The following is a 24,614-nucleotide window of genomic DNA, read 5'->3' on the forward strand; positions in this document are numbered from 1 at the left end:
GAAAAATAGCTAAAATTGAATCAACTCAGAATTGTTCCACATTTAATCAGATATTAAAAATCACAGAAGAAACGTCACGAATTTGAGCATTTTATTGAAACACATTTAAAACTAAAATAACATCAGTTTGCAGACAAACGTCCTCACGTGAAGTTAGAACAGGTTTGCATGTTTCTGCTGAGATCTGCTGGTGCTCTATTACACTGTTATTACTGTCTAACGACGCCACAGCCAGAGGAATGTGCGGTCGGCCTGCACATCTGGGAGGACGAGTCATGAATGCCAGTTTCATCCAGGAGCATTTTCCACACGGGACGCGACGCCGCTTTGCAGGAAGCACAGCGGGCTCACAGAGATTTAACATGAACATTTAAAAAAGTAAGAACAAAAACAACCCCACATTCAATATTGTGTCTCCCTGTTGTGCCCGTTTAAAAAAAACGTAGATTTCACAGGCCGGACGTCACGGCGTGGAGCCGTGGGCGACGAAGGGGCAGGGCCCAATGCGTTGCCATGGTAACTAGGATGCTATATAAACACACGAGAGGATCTATGATGTGACCAGAATGATGCTGTGATAAACTTTATAATAAAACCGTAAATATTGACTTTAATAACTGACACCGTTTCCGTGGCAGGACGTGAGCAGAATATTATATTTCTCGGGGTTGATAATCTTTTAAAGAGTAAAATATAAAGGACGGACTGAGAGGTTTTTACCTCCATAGAGAATCCAGAGATTTCATAAAGCCGTTAAATTTACATTCACCTCATTTTAATCACGCAGAAAAAGTCTTGTTGGTTCATTGAAAACTGCTTAGAAGTCATTTTAAGTTCTAAGAGCACAGCATAGTATGTGTACACACACACACACACACACACACACACACACACACACACACACACAGGGATACTAAAGATGACGGATTCGATTTTTTTTTTTTTTAACAACCAAGTTTCTTTTAAACTTCTTTTAAGCCTTTAAAATGTAGGAATTTCTATTATGAAATTGATTCAATAGTGAATATTTATATGAATTTCTAGCTTTTGAATCTTTTGTTTTCAAACATTAGATTACGTCTGTACATCAGTTTATGGCCCTAAAAGTTGCCCGGTTCATTAGAACCAGCAAAGTAGTAAAGTTATGTGCCGCGTTACTTTGTGGAACAATAAGACAACGATTTAAAAAAGACCGATCAACGGTCAACAAGAAGCTTCACCTCACTCGACTCTGTGACGTCAATAAATTCATCGCTATCAAGGAAAACAGTATTTTAACATTTCAAAAATCACTTTGACTGAATTATCGCCCTCACAAAAGTAAAAGTAACCTTTTTCAAATCATCAAATCTATTCATCTTACATATTTACACTTTGAGTCTTTGAGCTGCTAGTAAAAGGGATTTTTTAATAAAACAATATTTTGGACTGAAAATAATTTCCCAACTTCCCTCCGGATATTAATTCATTTTCATCAAATCAGAATCAAGAGAGTTGTTTTCCAAACAAAGAGATTACAGTTTGTCTCAGCAGTGAAACTGGATTTAAGAGTTCAGATGAAATTTGCAGCTTTTATTTCTATTAAATGCCAGTAAATTTAATTCATTTGAGTTTAGCAACGTTGCTCTTTGTCTGAAGTCTGTTTTGAGTGATGCAAAATCAACTTTGCTATTTTGGTTTTGGAGCAACATGTTTCCTTCTTATTCGGTCAGTAAATTAATTATGTATCTTTTAAATCACACTTTTGATTTCAAAGTGAATCGCTGATATACGGTGATATATCTTTGTTAAATGATATCTAATGTAGCTTCGGGAGGAATAGTCCCGCTTATTTTTGGTTAAAACCAATAGATATTTTTTACATTTGCATCTTAAATCACCGGAATAATTCTTGCACGATAATGAGTATTTTTAAATAAATCATAATTTGCACTTTTTGGTTGAATTCCTTTCGACTTTACCAACGTGGTAAAGTGTTGTCTTGAATAAACAATAAAACACCTGGAAGTAACAATGGATGCTGTAACAGTTCCTCCATTAATGTGTAAAAGTGTGGAGTGGCTTTAGCTTCAGCTTCATCTTTAGCCATAGCTTAGCTTAGCTTTAGTTTCAGGTTTATCTTATCTTCAGCTTAAGCTTCAGTGCGTGAAAGTACAGCGTCGGTCCTCAATGCGCTGTAGTTCTCAAGGGCCGTGTTTTAGTTTTTTTACAGGAAGATATTAAGATAAACTCTTCAAAGCAGCGAGAAAAAACAAAACATAATTTACAAAAAAAAACCTCAAATGTAAACATAGAACCTCATACAGAAACAAGCGAGATCATCACAGGACGGAACATTTTGGGAAAGAGGTGCGGCTCCCAACGTGTCCATTACGGGTCAACGCAGAAAATATAGTGTTTTGGATTCAAGTAACCCGGTTCGGAACTTTCATTGGAAACCTGCAGAGGGAGAGCGCTACGCTAACGCCTGCCGGCTACGCTAACGCCTGCCGGCTACGCTAACGCCTGCCGGCTACGCTAACGCCTGCCGGCTATGCTAACGCCTGCCGGCTACGCTAACGCCGGGTCGGCCTCCAGAGACACGTCATTGCCGGACGAGTCCTCAGGTGCTAAAACCTCATTCTGCATCTCTCGTTGCTTAAGTTAAGCTTGAGTGGGGAAACGAGGTTTGTTAAAGCATCAATAGATCAGTAATTAAAGAGCTCACTGTCCACTATCCACTATTGGATAAAAGCGTCCGCTAAATGACATGTAATGTAATGTAATCAGCCTGCAACTTTGCTTTTCAAAGTTGACAACTTTTGACAAAAAAATTCCATTAATGAGTTCATCGACAGTTCAAATAAATACAAGTGTAGTGAATATTTGTCTCGTACTGGAAAACGTCGTCGTCATGACAACCATCAGGTCTTCCTCTACGACGTATTCAGCGACCAAAAGGAAAACTCGTGGACTCCAAACACAAAGAAGACGAATAACGTTTTTTTCGACTCTTTTATCGACTGAAATACAGTCGTGTTTACGTAAATCTCAACCGAATTTCTAGAGGGTGCAAATGTTTCCCGTCTCTTGGCGTGACGTCATCAGGACGAGCACGAGAGCACCGAGGTGAACGGATGAGCTCGTCGACGTCACTGATAAACTGGACCAACGAGCCGAGAGAAACAGGTTTAAACTCTGCATTAAATATTTAAAAAGGACTGATTGGACCTCACACACGTAACAGTACATACAGCGCGCACACACACACACACACACACACACACACAGACACACACACACACACACACACACACACACACACAGCAGCACTGTGCACGTTCCTCTTGTTGTGCAGTCAATTAAGAAACAAAGTGCAGCGACACAGACACACTTGATGCTGAGACGCTCCTTAACGAGGGGGAGGGTCTGGACAGGAAGTGATCTCACAGGCTCCGCCCCTCACAGCCTGCTGGGGTCAAGCTGACCTTCAGCGCGGCAGGTCACTGTGGCTGGTGCTCAGGTCTCGACTCTTTCTCAGACGATTATTTCGTTCCTGGGGGAAAAAATAAAACAGAAATTAGACAAACTGAATTTTTTAAGAAATTCAGTTTCAGCTCAACAAGAATCAGTTAAAATCTTTAGAAACTGCGGTGGAAGAAGTACCCACATCTCTTACTCAAGTACAAGTAGTAATACCACAATGTAGAAATAATTAATTCAGGTTAACAATAAATAATAACTTCATATATGGACCAATAAAGATTTCCTCTCAGCACATATTAATGCATCATATTTTTATTTGTTGACTATACTTTGTAGCATTGATCTCAATGAAGTAACTGAAGGTATTGAATAAATATAGTGCCGTACTACAATAATAGTCTATGAATTGGAAGTAGAAAGTAGGAGAAAATGGAAAGTATCAAATGTAAGAATCTCTAAAGTGTAAAGACGATTCAGCTGCATTAAAGTTTCACCTCCAATACAGTTTAAAAACGTTTTGACTTCATCTTAAATAAAAGTCTGTCGTCATGGTAACTATGGACTGGTGATGAATTATCACACAGATTCTGTTAAACAGTTTGTTAGTGTCAAGTAAGAAAAAAACAAAAACATTCTTCCTGTTAATAGTTGTTGTTGGTTAGTTAACAATGATGTGTGTAGTTAGTGTGTGTAGTGATACAAATCCTGTATTTTGGCCACAAAAGTACCTCAATAGAAAATTATTTAGTTTTTTAATTTAAAAACTCACAATATTTCTCAGTATAAATGTGGTCTTCAAGCTCATTATTTTTGTTTGACCTATGGCATAAAAACCCAGATATTACATTTAGAATATTATTTAACATATAAACACAATTGAAGATATTCATATATAATTTGTTTGATCAGTTCATAATGTTTTTTTGTTAATTTATAGATTATCATTTTAAATCAATAAAAAACAAAAAATAAAACATACAAGTGTTCCTGTGACCTTAGATAATTAAAATGTGCTTTTTTCCCTTTAATAGTGAAGTTTCTGAGGCCTGAACTTTGACCTCTGCCCTCACAGCTCGTCATCGCCACGGTAACCGGCGGGTCACACTGAGGGGGACCGGTGGACGTCTTACTTGTTCGGTCGCAGCCTCGTCCGCCACGTTAAGAACCCCCAGAGAGCTGGCTCGCTTCATGCTGCACCCACCAGAGCAGTGACATGCGGGGGGGGTGAAGGGTGAGGAGGGGGTGAGAGGTCAGAGGTCAGGGGGGGGGAGAGGCAACTGTTTAGCTCAATGGAGATGGTTTGTTAATAACATCCATGACATCTTCACACAAAGGTTAGTTTTAAAAAACAAACAACTTTGTGTTCATGAGATTTAGAAAGTTAAATATGAAACTTTGGCACCAGTTTCTAATATAATTAAAATGTATAATTGTACTTTTGGTCTATTATTTAAAACCAGAAGATTCAAACTGTGTGATTATAAAAAAGTAAACGTGACAATTATTAACAATATTTACAATCAACATCTTTAAAGGGTCAACAGATGACTTATTAACCATAAATAGCCACAGATGAAGAAGTTCATTAGAAACTGGTACCAACATTCTCCTTCATCACTTGATGCGTCAGCAGCAAAGTTCATTAATAGAGTTCATGCATGAACAAAAACTTTGGATCAGTAAGTAAAACTGCAGAAACATGATAAGAAAAGTCATCCAGATCAATAATTATCAATACAATAATTAACGATAGGATGTCAATTCTATTGGTTTTTAGGAAGATATAAGATATATTTATGCAGCCAAACAAAACAAAATACAAAGTTGTGTGTAAATATGTATGATATATGATTTTAAATTATTCTTTTCTTGCACATAAACTCTTTTCTATTTCCTCTCTTCATTAAATTGAAATAAATAATACTTAGAGAGTTAGTTAAGAGGGATCTTTTAGTTCCTAATGTGGAGGATTAGTTTGGGGACTCACCTGGAAAAATGTTTTTTAACTCTCAGATCTCAAATCAAAACCGACTTCATTTGCTGGCGAGAAGATTCAACTTCAATTCTCGAGAAAACTGAGTAGATGTTGGTTTGTTCCATAAAAAAGGTAAATAACGACCAATCAGGGAGTCAGCATCACTGATTGGTCCTGATGGAGGCGAATCCTGATGATGACGACATCATCGCCTCCATCAGAGGAGAACGGAAACACAGATGAGGCATGCAGACATTCAAACGAACAAATTTATTCATAAATAAAAAATTCAACAACAACAACAAAAACTGCCATGCAGACAAGTTGTTTTTTAAAGTAAAATTCACAAAGGAAAAAAAATGAAAATAATAAAATCATAAAGTAAAAGTGATTTTTTTCAAAATAAAATGTCTGAAAGCCACAGAATACAATAAATAGATGAATCTATTAGTTGTTCAAACAAAAGGAAAAGGAGTTCAGGCAGAACAGCATTCCAGAAGCATTCCTCAAAGTAGTTGCATTATTTTCACATTCCATCAGTACAGTTCAAGTACGGCTACTTTGGTTTTTCTGCCGAATGTGTTCAGATTTGGTCGTTACGGCAGAATATTAAGAAAGCTGAAGGAAAGAGATTGAGACTAAAGCTTTTTTATTATTTAGAATGGAAAGGAATACGTTCACGTGAAAAGGTTGTGATATTTAAAGAATTAACTCGTAATGTTTTGAGAATGAAGCAGCAAACAACCTTATTAAAACTCTTTGGGGAACATTCACCCAAAGTACAAACACTTTTAGATTGTTAAATTACAGATTTTCAATGGAAATTGTAAATTTTCTTCCTTTTAAAATATTGCATGTGTTATTTTGAAATACAAGGTATTTCTCTACAAATATTACAACTATTTTGCTTAAAATACGGCAACATTTTCCTTAAGATATTAAGGATTTCTCGTAAAATGTTGCAATGTTTTCTTAATATATACAATTATTTTTACCTGAAATATTCAGTTATTTCCTTTACAGAAAGCATTTCTCTTAAAATAATGCAACTTCTTGCAATCTTCTGGGATTATTTCCCCCAAACCGTTTCCCTCGCAAACCAAACCAAAGCAGGAAGAGAGAAGCGGCGCCGCGTACAGGTGCAGGCGCAGTGAGGACAGGAAACCAGTGCGACGGTTGGAGGACCAGTTAAAGTTTGCTCCGTCATTTCAAGTGCAAACAGCTTCAGAGTTACTTCACCGCCAGCAAAGCCCGTCCCTCCTTCCCTCTGGGTTAGTTCCTCCGGGCCTCCGGCGCCTAAAGTCAGAGTCACCTGGCTGGACCAGGTGCATGATGGGATAGTTACCCGGGGTTTTTGGGCTCGCTGTCTCGGGACGCGCCGCCGCCCTTCAGCTTGCGGACGAGCTTCTCGCTGCTGCGTCGGATGGAGGCTCGCAGCTTGCTGAAGGAGCCGCTCCTCTTCAGAGCGCCGGAGCCGTCCTGATGGGAGACGCCACAGCGTTACTCTCGTCCCAACACGCACTGCTGCTGCAGACACACACACTCACACACACACTGTGTGCACATTAGCTGAAGACGGGGAGTTGTTTGACAAAATGAGGCCTTCTTTTTTATTTAAAATCAACAGAATGAGGAGCTCAATGAAATTTCATGTCTTAGGACCATTTGCAACAAACTCTGGTTAATTTAGATTAAATCAAAAGGATAATTGGCAGCAGTGTTTTAACATGATATTCTATGGAAAACTTCCAAAACGATGCAGACAAATCTGTAGTTGCCTTCTACTCCCATGATGCACTGCTTCACTGCATCCACACAGGTGAGTCTGCTCTTTGTGGAGCAGGTCAGTGCTCAGGGAAGCAGAAGAAACACTTGTGTGGTTGTGCAAAGCCTTTAATTGACTAATTTAAAGTCAAATGTATAAACTGCACCTGGAGCAGTCGTAACGGGACATTTAAGATAATATCCTCAACGCCTTTGACTTCACGTTTTTTCCCCAATTCATTGACATTTGCTTAAATCATAAAGTAACATAACAAGCGGAATAAATACAAATATATGGATTTCTTATATTATATTATATATTAATATAAATGAATATATTAATATTTACTCAGCATAACATTTCTTCATGTTTTTCACTTGTTGACAATGTGGATCCTAAATAACCTAAAAATAATGTTCCTTTAGGATTTCTTGTAACTGACAGTACGGATACATACATACACATATATGATAAACTAATAAACCAATAGCTGATAGTATCAATACAAGGTCAGCGATTGATGACATCACAGGGAGGTGGTTTCCGGTTCAGTTGTTATGGTGATAATGTCGATATAATAATGTCTGAGTATGAACTTAATAAAATTACTGTTTAATTTCAATCCACCACCTGACGTCTTGTGCCCCCATTAAACCTGAATGAGCACCTGTGGTGACGGAGGTGGTGACGGAGGTGGCGGCTCCTGCAGCCTCCAATGAGCCGATGACAAGTGAGTTAAAAGAGGAGTTACTGATGTTTAGAGAAGAGCAGAGGACACAAAGAGGCGACAGGCTGCAGCTTTCAGGTGAGCAGAGAGTTGAGCTTTTATTAGAAGTTAAGAAGACAAGCGCTCAGATGCACAAAGACAAAAGGACACGCAGAGGGATTATTAGCAAGGAGCCGAGAACAGAGAGCACGAGACCACGTCCATACAAAACGCAGTGACCACGGCTTTGTTTACCCCCCCCCCCCCTCACATCTACATACAGAGATGCACGCGAGGTTACAGCTTCACCCCCACAAACGGACATTCAGAGGAACAGAGCTCGATGTAGGACGACCTCTCTGCTGGTAAAGCCGCGAGACGTCGTGCACGAGTCCTGTGACCTTCAACGTGACCTTTAACGTGAATGACTAAAGTCTAACAGCCTCTCGCTCATGCTGACGAGACGTTATTTATAGGCATCGATCAGCGGATCAATCAGCTGACTTTATATTTCTTCTCTAAATCAATCAATCAATCATCTCTGAGTAGTAAAACGTTGACTTTCCCCCTCAAATGATGTGGATAAATAAAAGGACTGAATATTCACACAAATACCATTTGTTTAAAAGGGGGATTTATTCATTCATCCTTTTTTTTATAACGGGATGTAAAATCCGTATTCATTCATTATTTGACTTTGCCATTTTAAATCCTACTGATCATTATTATGATCTTTATCTTATTCCTTGATATTAGGGCTGCAATTAATGATTAATCTGCTGTTCATTTATTTACACTGTCGTCTGAATACAAATACAAAATAAAAACATAAATCCTGACAAATGGGCGGATTCTTGATACGTTTTATCTGCTGGTCGACTAATCGTTTAACTTCTACATGCGACACGTCACCGTTTCTTTTATACATTATTCTGGCAGCTGGCAAAGAGAGAAGCAACGTAAACACTTTGATTTAAAGAAACAGCTCAGAAGGTCGGATTTCTCTTCATGCTGCTTTTTTCCAAGAAAGGAATGAACTTAAAAGCCTGCAAGTGTGAATCTGGTTAAGTTGTCATGTTGAGGTGAGATGTTAAATGTTAAGAGCGCCGGTTTAAATGGAGAGTGTTCATCTGTTTAACTGTCACCCCCCCCCCCCAAAACCACCCAAACCCCCCAACCTGTTAAATCTACAGGCAATGAGAAAGTACAGCTCACAGACAGAAAGAGACGTGTTAGAAGACAGCAGACACAACATGAGTTCATCACACACACGTTTCTAAAAGCAACGTTATCGCTGTGGTTCGACCCCCCCAGGTGGAGGGGAGAGAGAGAGAGAGCTAAGCTGGAAGGGCGGAGGCGCGGTGGAGGCGTGGTGGAGGCGCGGTGGAGGCAGGCGAGACGTCCGTCATGCAGGAGACGAGTGTTTTAGAACCATTAGAAGGCATCTGGAGTTACGGCTGCCGGTCAGACGCAGAGAAGAGAGAAGGACACACAAAAGAGGACGAGAGGAGAGTCATCAAGGAGACAGGAAGGAGAGAAGAGGAAAGGAAACAGAGGATTAAAGAGGCCGACTTGGTCGTCCAGAGCAGACGCCGTACTTCTCCACCGGCTGCTGCCTCCGGCAAAATGACGGCAGACACATATTTCTATAAACTTTAGGCTGGTTTATAAAATACAAGAGGCTCGGACAGGGAACTGAACCGTTTCATGGGTGGAACAGTCCTTCTATCGTCCTTCTCTGTGGTACCTTAGTTGGTAAATACTAACGGACACACAGCAAGTTGTTACTTGGTGTGAAGCTGATAGCGTTCTCCACCAGGTGGCGCTAACGTGGTGGAGAGGTACCGCGTCTGTATCTGGGACATTAGTTTGCACACTGAGCATCAAGTAGAAGGTTAAACTTTGCACCACAGAATAAAACACAAACACGAGAGCAGCCAGACGGAGAGTTTGTCGATTTCTTTCTGGCGGTTGAAGGTGATTTTCAGTTGAGTGAATTAGCAGACAAGAGTTTGGGCTGAAGACCAAGTCATCGCCGGACTCAAGTGTCGCCGTAGTGAAAACGGCGCGTCATCATAATAAAAAAGGTACTTTAGCTTAGAGGCCGGTTGAAGGATTTTTAACATAAACATCCACCAACATCGTCTTCCTCTGGCTGCCGACACGCCGCCGAAGCAAACGGAGGATGACAAGGGAAAAGGAGCGTACAGTACAGAGCCCACGTTACTGACTTCTTACTCAGGAATGAGCCTGAAGAGGAAGTGAGGATTTAGTTTGACAGCTGCAGGGAAGCGGCGCAGAGTAAATGTGTGTTTTTGAGTGACAGCTGTATTCAGCAGCAATCTAACAGCACCATCATTACATTTATATATTTTTTTTTGGGGGGGCGATGATGTCATAATAAATTAGATGTGAGGCTTCCTTAAACTGCTGATTTAAAGCCCTCACTGATGTTTGAATCGTATTCATTTTGTATACATACTAATCGACGTCCACATGTTGATGCAGCATCATTGTGGTTACAGGTGACGTCACCAAGCAGACCTCCCACGGACACAACGCTGATTGGTTGTTCAGGGCGCTATGACTACTGTTGCTATGTGAGCAGGCAGCAGTAAACGAGGGAGGGGTGTGAGCGGGGGACTGAGGAAGTGCTGCAGTGCCTGCGAGAGGTCACCGTGTGCTACATGTCAGTCCGTCAGTGTGGTGGGGGGGGGGGGGGGGGCAACAACCTCAGAAACCACTGGAACTCTTTAAGGTCGACTGTTGGAGATAAAACATGGAGAATCTCATCTCAATCGCCAGACTGACAGCTTACCATTACAATTACAATGATGTCGTCATTGAGACGTTTCCTCTACGTGTGCGCAGACTCTCAGTGGCGTGTGCGTGTGGGGGGTAGGGTGGGGGGGGGGGGCTGTGTACTGTACTTACCTCGTTCCACTCCACGCTCATACTCACTTCCTCGCCGCCGTCCGGCCCGCTCTCGTACTTCACCGTGTCGGAGGTCAGACTCTCGCGGCTCCGCTGCTTCTCGCGGACCTCCGGCTCGCTGAGGACCTCCGCCACGCGCTGCTTGTGCACGGTGTCCAGACCCTGACACACACACACACACACACACACACTATAAATGCCAATGCAACTGATTGAAATCAAAGCCGATCTGCAGCTCTAAACAGCGTCTGCGTTACGAGTGACATCATACGGACCCTCACCTGCTTTCTGGAGCGCATGGCGGCTTCCTCCAGAGTCTCTGCCGCCTCGAACTTGCCCTGCCGCTTGTAGAGGGCGCCGAGGTTCTTCAGGGTGGTCGTCACTGTGGGGCTGCAAGACACAAGGGGGGTGGGGTACGTAACCATGGAGAATCTACCTGAGGGAGGAGTGGAGGCACTCCAAGAATACACCGATAATTACCAATTCAGACATGTTGTTCTTCATATTTCAGTGCTTTGTAAAACACTTACTGTAAAGCGATTTTACCTGATTTTATATAAAACCATTGGTTTTAAACAAGCAAACGTATGGCAATAACTTCAATTATAATATTTCTAAAATGCCCTTTTATCTAAGACAAAGAGAGAAAGTAAGAAACAGCGGTCAAACACAACACGAGTAAACGGGATCATTGAGGATCTGGTTACTTCCTCTCACACAAACTGACCTGTCCACTTTGCAGGCCTTGTACCAGCCTCCGTACTCTCCAAACGCTGAGCCGTCCTTCTGCTTCCCCTGCGAGACAAAAAAACACCCGTTTCATCCGCGTACGACATTAATGTCATTAGAGTCTCAAACTTGCGTTTAAAGGATGAAAATGAACCCGGATGAAGATGTGGTGGGATTAAAGTTTCCTTCTCTGAAACCTTTTAAAATAATAAACTCACATTATTTGTGCCTGTTGGCGGAGACGTGATCAGATTATCCAGCTCTTATTGAAGTTAATCACATTTTAAATGTGGTAATAAGACATATTAAAGCAGCTGTGGTTCTCATGACTAGAAGCACAGGACTCACCTTGCTTTGCTCCTCTCTCTCCTCAGCGTGCATCCATATTGGTTTGTTTTCATCTGCAGAGGAACAGAGACGTCGGTCACAGCTGATCGGCTCAGATAAACAGCAGCAGGGAGCACGAGCTCTCCATTAGCTTAAAAGGTGATTTTTCTTTACAGCCACCAAAATGCTTGAGTGTGTGTGTGTGTGTGTGTGTGTGTGTGTGTGTGTGTGTGTGTGTGTCGTACCATCAACGGAGCCGAACTCCCTCTCGTGGGCGCGGGTGAGGATTTCTTTGTACAGAGTTTCAGCCTGCTTGAACTTGCCCTGTTTCAGGTAACAGGAGGCCTGAAGAACACGAGAGAAACAGTCGAGCGTCAGCGTGGCATTGGTCCTCCACGTCGTCCTGAATGCCAGATGTTTCCTGTTAATCTTTCACAGGTACCAGTTGCTGGCAGGAGAGCGCGCGGCAGCTCGGCGCGGATCTTCCGTTAGCAGCATTTAAAACAGCGGGATTCCACCACTGAATCCATTCATGTCTGACGGCTACAGCAATGAGACCCCTCACCAGGTTGTTCTTGGTCTTGGCCACGTTGGGGTCGTCGGGGCCCAGCTTGCTCTGGTAGATCTCCAGCGCTCTCATGTAGTAGTACTCCACCTCGTCGTACTTGCCCTGGTTCTGGCACAGCAGGGCCAGGTTGTTCAGCTGCTTGGCCACATCTGGGTGCTCCTTCCCCAGCACCTGGGCCGGAAGCAAGACAACAGTCATTACATCAGCGACGACGACTTTCAGGGGCCATTTGGTCCGTCTGCAGGCGCTGCAGCTGGACCTCCGTCACTGGGCTGTTTCTCTAAGTGGCCGGAAAACTTTGGAATTCACAAGCCGCCGCTCAGTAACACGTCTCGCTTCCTTCTGGGATGTTGCTTTTTGAGACCAATGACATCAGGATGCCGTGTTAGAAATTAAATCTGTAGCTAAAAGATTTTCACATGCGGACTGTGGACCTGCTCGATGAGATCAAAGCAGAGGACAGTGGACGGCTTGATTCCTACACTGAATGAGGATATGAGCGCGCTGAGAGCTTTTCCTGAGCGGCTTAACTGAGCGAGCGAGGAAGACACGCAAAAAGAACCGTCAGAGACGAGGGGGACCAGACGTAGAAAAACTGCAGCAAGGGTTTTTTATCAGAGTATGACGAGCAGCAAAGGAAACAGCGCAGAGAGGAGATGAAAGGAGAGGAGATGAGAGGAGAGGAGAGACCGGCTGAGGCGTTGAATCTCTTCTTCCTTCCTCGCAGAAGAAGGATGAGAGAAAAGGACGTTCAGCAGGAGAAACCTTGTAATCTGTGCTGCGTATAGAAAGAGCTTCATCAACAAGAGGAGAGACGTCACAGGATCCTCCTCCAGCCTGTCGGTGTCTGTGATCCACCGGGTGGTGCAGAGCTCTCTACCTCCAGCAGCCGCAGCCGCCCACCTTCCCTGTAAACATCATTAGCTGGAAAGGGATTTGCCATATGCTGCGCAACCACATGTTTATTGATGAGGTCTTCGGGGAAAGGAGGAGCTCTGAGAAACACCACCGTCGTCTCAAATCTGGCTGAAGAGCCTCTACTTATAAAGAACAAAGTGAATCCATTTTTCATCCAAAGGTTTGCGTCGTGTTTCTGCCCCTCTGACGCATATTCCTGTCAGTGCAGAAGGGCTTCAGTTTGATTCAATGTCGATCAATTGAATGAAAAGATGTTAATGTCAAAATCGATCGACTAAAAACAACAAGCATCAGTCTGCTGATACTTTGCCCACTGAAGACATTCATCTTTAAAAACAGGTTTTTTAAACGTCTCACCGTGTCTTTAAACATTTGGCTGAGGTAGTTTGTAAATAACTAATGAAATAATGCATTTGTCTGAACTATTTTCCGTTTTTGAAGCTCTCGTGAGAATCTGGTGTTTGTTAATAAAGTTTTTCGAGGTCTTGGCGGTGATGTATTCAGCATCACAATGTTTTCATTTCCTCTCAAACTGAATAGTGAGAAGCTTCTCCACCGGTTTAAATATTCCTCCCTCTCTTCTCTCTGATGCCGAGCAAACTCACACAGAAGCTGAGCTTCCATAACAAAGACGACAAAAAAAATGCAGGGAAAAGCAAATCTCTGCAGCAGGGTGAAAAATAACAAAAAAATGAATGCTCAGCTCAACCAAAGCGGACGTCTCATCTCAGAGCGGAGGACACGCGGAGGATTGCTGAGCAGCAGCTCAGCAAGAACCGAACTAGGCGTCAGGATCTTTGAACGATGGGAGTCACCTCAGGGGACATTCTGGCACAAAGTAGAACCTTCCACTTCTTCTTGGTGTCCACCTTGTGAGTGCTTAATATTAAACTGTGAATAGCGCCGTCCTGCGATCATTCCCAACACAGAAACGTTACAGAGCTCTTGAGGTGAGAAATGCCGGATGAAGGTTAAAACCGCTCCCATTCACACATCAACCGGGAGGGAAACGGAGACAGACTGCTGGTTTCTAAAGAGGACTTCAGCATTTGGAAGCAGACTTTTGTTTGAAAGCTTTACGTCTGGGGAAGATGGAAGAAGAGACTGTGAAACTGCTGCTTGCGAATCTGTGTTTGATGACCTTTGACCTACCTTCTCCCGGATCTCCAGCGCTCTCTTGCACAGAGGCTCCGCCTCCTTGTACTTCCCTCTCTTCCCATACAGGACGGCCAGGTTGTTGAGGGTGGCGGCGACCTGACGGGAACACAGACGCGTCCGTTATTTCCTTTCAGTCACTTTTGGTGACTCGAGGCTCGACTCAGGAGGCCATCGATCCGGTGAGGGAGTAATCATCAAGGGAGGGCAGGAAGTGATTGTTGGTGGGGGGGGGGGGGGGGGGGGGGGGGCGGTAATTTGATCGCGTGCACTCAGGAAGAAGGAGATTGCCGAGGCGCCTGGAGGTCACCTCTGATCTCTGATTCAGACGGGCACTGGTGGCCATGTGGGGGGGGGGGGGGGGGGGCATCAAGGAGTGGAGGAGTGACAGAAGGGAAATAAACAAAAGAACAAATAACCATCAAAGGTCCAACCTTCACCTGTCGGATTCACTGGATCCACACTGTGGGTGTAAATCTACCGTTGCCCCCTAAACCCCCCTTACTCTGTTCGGTAATCACACCAATGCTGCTGCTGGCTTAACACAGGTGATTGTGAATGGAGAGCAATCCCCCCCCCCAGTGAGCGCTCATGTAAACACGATGATGTCGTCTCCAGGAGTCAACAAGTGGAAGTCAAGACCACGTTTCTTAAGGAATCTCTTTCAGCCCAAGAATCAGATCCAAAAGGCAAACTTCAAAAAGACAAAGAGGAGATTGAGAAATTCTGAAATAATATTAGGAGGAAGAAACCATTTAGTGAGAGGAATCACTGTCAGGTCTATATTAATAACACAACTAGGGTTTTATGATTAGAAATCACTTCCTCGTTTAAAGAGAAATGCAGCGGTTGGGTGGAGGTGGGAGAGCTAACCTCAGCTTCACGTGGAGCGAGATGGAGGTCCACACAGTGGAGACACAGGCCTGATGGGGTTAACACAGTTAGTCAACCAGCTGGATGTTTCTCCCTCCCTCAAAGCTCCAATGAGAATGATAAATGCCTCTGTAACCCAAACACTGCTTTGGCTGCACTGTGATTCCAGTGTTACCTGAAGGGGTCAAATGTCTCTCAGCGACCACGAATAGGAGCAGAGCAAAGAATAGAGAGTGAGAACTGTGGTAATCCAACAAGATACTCTTATTATACTTCTCCATTAAATGTAACCGCAGGTTCAAGTTTTTATTATACTAAAGTCTGGATAATTTATTGGAGCTCTTCGCATTGAAAGGGAAATGTTTTACTTTTAGTGAAATACATCCATTGGCATCAATAGAGAGGATCATCACCACCCTGGTCTGTACTGTGAATGTGAAGCTACTGCCAAAAGCTGTGTTAGCTTGGCATAAAAACAGGAGAAAAGATCTAGCCTTAATCAGTGTGATCAGCACACCAGCAGGAGCTCTCAGAACACCTCATTTGTCATCTCTAACATGGGCTTTGCTAGAACACCTACACCTATAACAATATATTTACGGTACCAGACACGTCTAAGGAATTAAAGCAAGGTCACACAGAGTCTGGTCTGGAGCAAGCGGGTGGACTCACAGCCGGATGGTCCCTGCCCAGAGTCTTCTCCCTGATGGCCAGAGCGTCGTTCAGCAGGCTGGCCGCCTCCTTGTATTTGTTCTGATCCCTGAAACGGACCCAAACAAACCCGAGTCAGACGGACACGCAGCACACACGGATGGGCGGATCGACCCGATGTCTTCGGGGTCCGAACAGCTTGCCGGCGGTGTCCCCGGTCTGCAGACAGCGAGGGAACCCGGCCTCTCATTCCCGGCGCAGGCTATTCACTGCACGAGATTCATGGGGGTGAGAAACAAGGGCTCTTCTTCTGGAGTTGTGAAATGAACCCTTTCCCCGGTTTTACTGTACTGTCAATCTTTGTTCCACGTCTTAACTACAAAAGGTACCCAGCTATAATTCAGAAGGTCCTATAGAGGCCTGGGACAGAACGCTTTAAGGGTTGTTACCCAAAGTGAGTTGTGATGGTCACAAAAAGACTGCTGGAAACATTATTACAGACTCTCTGAAAAAAGCAATAACTTTAACTGATAACTACTGAAACGCTGTGGCAGCGTTGACGGTCCTCGACTCTTCTGAAATATTGGGAAAGCAGATGAAAGCCCGGTAAAGTGAAGATGTTTTGTTTCCTACGTCACACTGCTGGCAGCATGAAAACAAAGGAGACACTGTACATTAGTCCTGGCAGTTAATCGTGGAGAACGATCTCCCTCCTTGGCACTGTTCAGGGAACAACAGCAGCAGCTCGGAGGTATCTGAGGGACGCACCTGTAGACCAGGGCCAGGATGTTGAGCATGGTGGCCACATCTGGGTGGTCGTGTCCAGAGGTCTTCTCCAGGTCTTCCAGGGCCTGTTTGCAGAGGGGCACAGCCACCTCGTACCTGCCCTGGGAGGCGTACTGGATCACCAGGTTGTGGAGGGTCCTCAGGCGGGCCGGGATCTCGTAGCCCCCCTGCTGGGCCGCCGCCGCCGCCGCGCTGCCGTGGGTCGGCTGGACTGGAGACACGGAGGAGAGGATGAGACACTCACCCCTTTGTCCTCGACTTCTTCACTCACGATGCATTTGGGTGTAATGTAAAATATATACAGTACTTGTTTTTGTGGCCATTTGTTTATAGATCTTACACAAAAAATACATCACATTGCATTGTGGGACTTGTAGGATGCCCCTTTTTCACTGGTACTAAAAGTGAAGCATTTATGTTCCCACTTCTATCCGATGCGATGCAGGAGGGAGACGGGTCTTGGAGACATGGAAACCCTTAAACCTCCTCCTCCCCCCCCAGGCTACCAGCCATCTGCTTGTGGTTCTTTGGTCCTTTGAGGGTTGTGTACACCATCCTCAAGTGTAGCTTCCTTGTATTTACTGTCAGCACTGATGGAGGTGTGAGCGGGAACGTGTGGCTGTGTAAATGGGCGTGGGCGCATTATTACTTTATATGGATGTGAAGAAGGACGAACTTCTAACTTGTGTTGAGCTGTAGTGGAGTCATGGCGTAAAGGTCCCAAACGTTCATGCATTTCATTCTCATTTAAAGCCAAAGGTCTTAGCAACACCACTGTGGTCTTCTGCCAAACAGTCTTTCACCCGACTGCAGCGACACAAAGAGAACTCGCTGTAGAAACGCTGGAACCAAACAACACTCTTTACGACTCCAAACTGGTCGGGAGTTTTTCCAGGCTGGACCAGGTCCTGACTGATGGGCCTTCACAGCCAACACGACGTTACTGCTGAGCGACTGAAAGACCATCAAACACCGAGGGACGGGTGGACGTGGAGAGTGAGAAGTTAAAGTAGGGATGAATGCAGGAGCAACGCTATAAACCAGCTGATCGAGGGACACTGACTCATTTCAAAGACAAATCTGCTCATCATCAGACAGAAGCAAAGAAACAGAAGTTAAGTCCTTCCACTATTGCACAACACACGGCAGGAAGCTTCCTCTCCACATGACAAGAACACCCCCACAATTACACCACCTACACGAGGCAGGAACTACATGTCATTTGGACTGATTGTGATTAAGAACACCCCCCTAGAGTAGGAGAAGGGGGGGACACTTACTGCCTGGGGGTTGGTCGTCCTGGTCATCTGGGAAGAGATCATCCAGAGTCTCTTTACTGGAATCAGAGTCCTTCTCCTCCTGAGAGGTGAGGGAGGGAGGAAGGCAGGGAGGGAGGGAGGAGGAAATGAGCTGACTCCATGTTTACTACATCGAATGTGGCTGTGTGTTCTGGCACATCTCAAAAGTGTAGTGGAGATTATTAACATTGACTCTGCTGCTGATGAGGAGCTCAGGGAAGCGACATAAAAACTAACAATACAAGAGGAATAAACTAAGTCTAGTCGTTTAAAGGAAGAACTTCCAGGGCTCAGCACGGACACTCGACACAGACACTTCAAGGCAGCACAAATTAACCATATAACAAAAGACGTCTCGTTAGCAAACCGTGAAGGGGACCCGGGACTCACCGATGGGGACAAGTCCTCGTCGTACTTCTTCAGCTGGTTCATGAACTCCAGGTGCTTCTTCTCCTCCTCCAGCTGGGCGACGCTCTGCTCGCTCTTCTGCAGCTTCTGCTGCGTCCCGGCCAGCTCGTCCCTCAGCCACTGGTTCTCCTGGCAGAGCCGGCGTACCTGAGCCCGCAGCTTCTGCTTCTCCGACTCCACCGAGCTCAGGTGGCTCGACAGCGCCATCATCACCTGGTTCAGAAGTCAAGAACAGTCATATCACATGTTTGGAGTTGATCATGACGAGCATGATCACAATTGGCTTAGAACCACCTGGTAACAACATTCACACTAATTCCCAGTCCGTCCTGGATACGATCATCTGAAACAGGTCCATACAAACATCAGTCATTGATACAGAACGGGCTTTATTCTTAATACAATCAACATTTCATTCTGAGGTGGCAGCATGATGAGTAACTGCTCAGCACTAGATATGTGCACACGTGCTGCTGTGAGGCCCTCTGGGTAAAAGCATCCATCTCACAGCAGATGTGAGAGGCACACGCCTGGCAGGGGTCTAATTAGACAGAGTGAGGGGCAGAGACATTTGGGGAGTTAGAGTCTGATAATTATGCAGAGAAATATGAATCACACTACTTCACAGTAAGTGCTGATGGTGGAGTCAGCTTGGTGCAGAGTGGTGTGTAGTTAATAGGCAGAGCCTGCTGGGAGACGAGAGGCTGAAGCACCAGTGACGCATCACCTGAGCAACATCACGACCAACGTTATCTAAAAGAAAATCTGCATTTGTTAAAAAGAGTTATATTTCTAATGGCGTGTTTCCACCGAGCGGTGCGGGTCGGGTCGGTACCCTTTTATTTGTGTCTCCACTGCCAAAAGTTGAGAATGGTACCAAAAATCCGAACCGTAGCACTTTTATGGGTACCCTTTAAGGACATCTTTGTTATACAAATATATATTATATAGAGTGCTAGTTAAAGCCGAGGATATTCAGACAGTTTAGATCTGTGTTGTCTGATCCAGATAATTAGCCGGATTATTAATATGTGTAATATACTAAATAAACCTCTTAATGAACACAATTATTGCACCTTTAATGCAATTACAAACGTTTATTTCTTGATTTTAGGCTTCATTTGTTTATTTTTATATTCAACTAAATCCAATATGGCTGTTGGCTTGGATCTGATAAGATAAGCGTTCACCAGTGACTGACGGTACCTGCGCCTCACTCAGCCCGAGCTCCAGCATCTCCATGGACTTGCGGATCATGTGGGACTTCTCCTCCACCAGGACGCTCTCCTCCTCCTCCTGCTTCAGGCAGCGCAGCGTTCCCAGCAGGCCGTCCAGGATGGAGTGGTGCTCCTGCTTCAGGGCATCCAGCCCCTGGATCACCTGCTTGGTCCGGGAGATGATCTCATCCTGGGACAGCTTCTCCCCGGGGTCCTCCTCCTCCTTCACGCACACCGTGGTGGACATGTCCTCACGCATCCTGCACATGAAAGTCAACATGGCTCGTTTATCCATTTGGATTCTTTACATGTAACGCAACAGATTCATGTTTCCTGCTGGTAAAAACCAACAGTAAAGTGGCTTATTGATTAAATCATGAATGAGCACGTAACAAAACACCTTCAGGTCTCATTCAGAGTTGCATCCTCCGGACCTTTTCTGTTGTCACGGCAACTCCTCAGTCGATAGGAGTTAAACAGAACCTCCTTGCTTTAGGAGCCGAGGACTTTTAGGTTGAGTGAGAAAGGTTTGTGCTCTCGAGCTACCTTTGAGCCAGGCACTGCGGCGGCGGCGCCGTGTTGCAGCACAGAAAGCTTGGTAAACAAAAGTTACACGTAATGTTTGTGACAACCCTGTTTGAAGTGCTCCTCAAAAATAAGCTGTTGTAGCTGAAGATGATTTCTCTGGGGCGGTGCGCTGAGGAGTTGAACCTAAACCTCGGCCCGCTAAAGCTGCTGCATGCTGACGGGTCGAATCCCGATGGGAGGGTTGTGGTTTACGGATAGCGGCAGATATGAGGTGAGAGCGGATTGTTAGAGAAGCTTTATGGGGAACCAGTGCAGAGCTGAAATAAGTGATGAGTGGCAGCTAGCAGGCTTTTCTTTCATGGTTCTATTAGCTTTCCACATACCGAGTCAGTCATAATCACTAACTAAAAGCCTGCTGGAAGGGGCCAGAATTTTAAAAAGCACGCACGCACACGCACGCACACACTCTTAAGGATTATGACCGAGCGCTTGAGCAGCATCTGTAGCGAGCTTCCCAATAAACGTCTGAACGTCCCAACGTCTGACTGAAACCGCTCTGAATAATCGCAGACACACGGACCAGATGCAAACAGACATTTAGGCAGCGTGATGTCTGCATGAGACTCAGCAGCAAGCCTGCAGCGCGTCAGCTGACAGCCGGCAGGAAGCTGGAAACACAGCAGGTCCAGGGGAGCTGAGCGCTCTGGGGGTGAAACGAGAAAAAAAAATCCTCTAATCTTCAGACTGGTAAATTCACATTATTAAATGATTGAAGGCAAACTAATAAAGTAATGTTATTTGTATTGATGGTATTTATGTTTCACTTGTCTCTCAAACTCAGCATTGAATCTAAATGACACTTGAATAATTATATCCTCTACAACACCTTCAAATAAAACAGTCATTCTCATAATGAGTCAACCTGCTGATTTTTTTTCTTCATTATTTGACCCAACAAACCCGAGAAAGAAGTTAAAAAAAGGGAAACCAAATAAAAGAAAGCTTTCTTTTATTTGGTTTCCGGGAGCCTTCTATATTTTAGCTTGAAGGGAGATATGGGGGGGGGGGGGGGTAATTATGCTGGGATGTTTCAGTAGTAACAACGGGCTGCTGTGGCCAGTAATTAGCAAAATGCACAGTGACACAATAACTGCTCCCACTGCGGGCGGAGTAATGCAGAAGCGAAAGTGACAGCGGTTCTTTTTCCTGCTCGGATCCAACAGTCTTATTTTTGGCATCAGATGAGTCTCGAAAAAACAAAGCACCACAGAGGGAAAGGAACAGAAACTGCTTCTGATGTTTGGTGTACACACAGCTCCTCCTGTGAGCCGGTTATGGTAGAAGCTATTGGGAGACTGGGACCAACGGGGAAGAGGAAGAGCAACACTGAGCAGAAACCATCTTAGTCAGCAAACTGGGCCGACAGCACTGATTCACAGCATTTAAGACGAAGGCTGAAAGTCACCAGAATGAACTAAACTCCCCTTTCAGCTTAATTTGGGCTTTTTCACTGCTAAATAGTTCACCCTCTTCGTCTTTGAGTCTTTCATTTTAAACAAAACCAAAGCGCTGATGACTATTATGACTATCTGAGGAGCTGGAGGGAACAGAAGACAGTCAGAGGATCCATTGTTTGTATAAAAGGACTAAAGCTGCTTACATATATCTGTTCCTTTGGCAAGTCAACACACTGGAGTCTCTGATTCCACTTTTCTTCAGGCTCAACACTCAAGCCGTTACTAATGAGTCATTTGAGTCAACAGGAGACATTAGCTGCAGGGACCGTGAGAAGGACGAAGACATCAGACCATCACAAGACACGACAGCAGGCTGGAACAAGGAAATGACCATCGACATCCAATTTAACCCGACTGCCCGATTCCTACGCGTCGCCTCCTAAAGGAGTGGCAGGCTTCTGCTGAGGCCTCACGTGACAGGAAGACTTGTTCCACATTTCCGTGGGCGAGAGTTTAAATCATATTAAGTGGCCCCCGAGGGCAGAAAGATAAGAGAGAAGAGTTGTTTTCTTATACAGGGACTGTGATAGAGGATAAACTATCTCACAATCAACATCAGGAGGAACTCGTGGCCAGTATGCTGCTTTTTAATACATGGTTGTTTAAGACATTGAACAAACCAAGAATTACTTATTAATTAGTAACATTTCTATCCTCAGAAATATTTCATCAATATGTCAAATAATAGTGAAAATGCACATTACAATATCTTTGAGCCAGTCTTCAAATTTCTGTTTTTTCTCCCGACCTTCCAGAACCCGAAGGTGTTTAACGATAATATAGAACACAAGAGGGAAGAGAAACGATGTCACGTGAGAAGCTGATGTGCGGTTTCTCTGTTTGCTTCACTACAGACATTTCGCCTATTTGATCATCCACCAAAACAAACAAAAAGATCACACCGTGATGGACACGTTACAGGACGCACATGACAACCTTCACGCAGGGAGGATTCACAGCACAGCGAGAGCGATTAGTTTTAGCTCTACCTCATAAACGGAGAACCAAAGCATTTCATCATCTGCGTCTAATGAAACAGGCTGATATTGATCGCATGACATCCGTATGCAGATTAATCAATACAGGTCAATAAGTAATGAGAAATGAAAGCACAGAAATAACGAAAGAGGTCTAAAGGACTTGAATAAACGTGTCTGAGGAAATAGGTTTTCAGCTTCAAATATTTGTATTGGTAGGTCTATAAATAACAAATATTGATAAATAACTACGTCTCAGGAAGTAAACGTTCACCCCAGTTGGACAGACACATCTGCAGTGGGCTCAGCAGGCGTCGTGTTTTAGTTTACGTGCTCCACCTGCAGAAGAGCTCGATGCAGCTCAGAACAAATCCTGCAGCATCGCAACCAAAATATGCAGCGGCGACACATAATCACCATTTCCTACCAGCAGTGACAACCCCAGGGAAGGTACACACGCACACGCACGCACACACACAATAACTAGCAGCAAGCTGCAGCAGAGAGCAGAGGGTGTTCTCCTGGGTGTTCCCGGGGGGGAGGAGCCCTGCAGGCTGTCAGGAGCCTCCTTGGGCCGGATCAAACATGAAGGGCCACGGGGCCGGGGACTAGTGTGTCGGTCCGTGTGTGTGTGTGTGTGTGTGTGTGTGTGTGTGTGTAATACATTTAAAATATTCACAGACGCCTCTCGAGTGTTTCCCAGCTGTGGGTCCCACACTGAGATCCACTGTCCCTTCCCAAGCGGTCCCTTGAACACAGGCGGCTTTCACACCGCTTCACTCCCGCAGGGAATATCAATGAAAAGGGGGGGGGGGGGGAATCCATCTGTCACGTGACCAAACATCAAGCCCTAAAGGTGACTGCGGTGGCCCCCGCAAAGTGCGTCTTTAGCCAGCCACCTCGCTTGGGATGGATTAACCTGAAGAACCAGTTAGCCGGTTCCTTCCTGCACCCACACGCTGCTAGCATGTTAGCTCTGAGCAACCGAGGCTCCTGTCGGTGACAGTTAAGGTGCTTAAAGCGTCTAATTCCTGCAATTAACGTAAACACGGACCACACACCTTAGAGCTCCATCTTTAACACATTTATAAAAATGGATAAAACGTTTATTCAAATGCGTGTTGTTAGACTAGATGACACTTAACCAGGTTGACGGAAATGTTCGTTAATTAACGTTAGTTAGCAAATGATACAACTCCAAGAATTACACGGAGCCATTCCTACCGTTCTCTAGGACATCCGTTGCCAATGTATTAGCTTCCCTGTAACGTCCGTTTATCTCGCCTTTCCGTCTTCTTTTAAATAGATGTCTTGTTCTTTCGACCCACAACGTTTGAGCAGAATTGTGTAAAAAAAAATAAAACAATAAACGTTATAAATCTCAATATTCAAAATCGGTGTCCGGCTGAGATTACGTTCCGCCGACTTCAGCGCATCAACCGCCGCTACTGGTGACCAGCTAGCTCCATAGCTAGCCCCCTAACTGTCAAAACACAGGCTTTAGTCGGAGCCATTGGAGAAAATCCCGTTTCTCATTTCCGTCCCACGGCGACTCGACAGCGGCTTCATGGGGCTCGAAGGGGACCAGTGTCCCGGGCAGTGACAGCTCGCTGGTCCTTCTGGCTCGGGCACCGACTGGCTGCGCCGTGCGTGAAAATGGCGTTAGCCGGCGCGCGCGCCTCCCCCCGCGGGTGATGATGTCATCCCTCTCCGGTTAAAGGGGAAGCTGCGGATTGAGCTGCCAGATTCATTTTAATGTAAACGCGTATGTTACACTACACAACTCCCCATATGTGCTACGATTCACAACCAATACA

General features: G+C 44.7%; 1 protein-coding gene across 11 annotated transcripts; it reads right to left on the minus strand.

Moving 5' to 3' along the window:
- Positions 1–77: 77 nt before the first annotated feature.
- On the minus strand, positions 78–24,566 carry klc1a (kinesin light chain 1a). 11 transcript variants are annotated; one of them, XM_040198783.2, is made up of 16 exons: positions 24,022–24,566; positions 19,765–20,035; positions 18,541–18,771; positions 18,133–18,211; positions 16,835–17,063; positions 16,088–16,175; positions 14,540–14,641; positions 12,467–12,640; positions 12,147–12,246; positions 11,923–11,975; positions 11,573–11,640; positions 11,127–11,235; positions 10,873–11,007; positions 6,786–6,919; positions 4,596–4,656; positions 78–3,535 (listed from the first exon to the last, which is right to left on the minus strand). In XM_040198783.2, exons 2-16 carry the CDS (start codon positions 20,032–20,034, stop codon positions 3,470–3,472), a joined length of 1,899 nt encoding a protein of 632 aa, XP_040054717.2. In that variant the 5' UTR covers position 20,035; positions 24,022–24,566; the 3' UTR covers positions 78–3,469. The 11 variants fall into 11 exon arrangements, with proteins under 11 accessions (XP_040054717.2, XP_040054716.2, XP_077945352.1 ...); XM_040198782.2 differs by having other exon boundaries at positions 10,846–11,007; XM_078089226.1 differs by lacking the exon at positions 24,022–24,566 and adding an exon at positions 21,964–22,180 and having other exon boundaries at positions 19,765–21,006.
- Between the last annotated feature and the right edge of the window lie 48 nt (positions 24,567–24,614).

This window comes from Gasterosteus aculeatus, chromosome 15 (assembly GCF_964276395.1).
Source record: "Gasterosteus aculeatus chromosome 15, fGasAcu3.hap1.1, whole genome shotgun sequence".
Classification (NCBI taxonomy): domain Eukaryota; kingdom Metazoa; phylum Chordata; class Actinopteri; order Perciformes; family Gasterosteidae; genus Gasterosteus; species Gasterosteus aculeatus.

What these genes read in the sequence shown, in the direction of transcription:
- klc1a (XM_078089225.1), bottom strand. Translation starts at nt 20,070, where the DNA reads ATGGATAAACGAGCCATGTTGACTTTCATGTGCAGGATGCGTGAGGAC. An exon ending in CGCTGGAGATCCGGGAGAAG is followed by an intron (nt 12,641 to 14,539) that starts GTAGGTCAAAGG and finishes CTTCCGGCCCAG; the next exon opens with GTGCTGGGGAAGGAGCACCC. An exon ending in TGAGCGTGGAGTGGAACGAG is followed by an intron (nt 6,920 to 10,845) that starts GTAAGTACAGTA and finishes GTCTCCCATCAG; the next exon opens with GACGGCTCCGGCGCTCTGAA.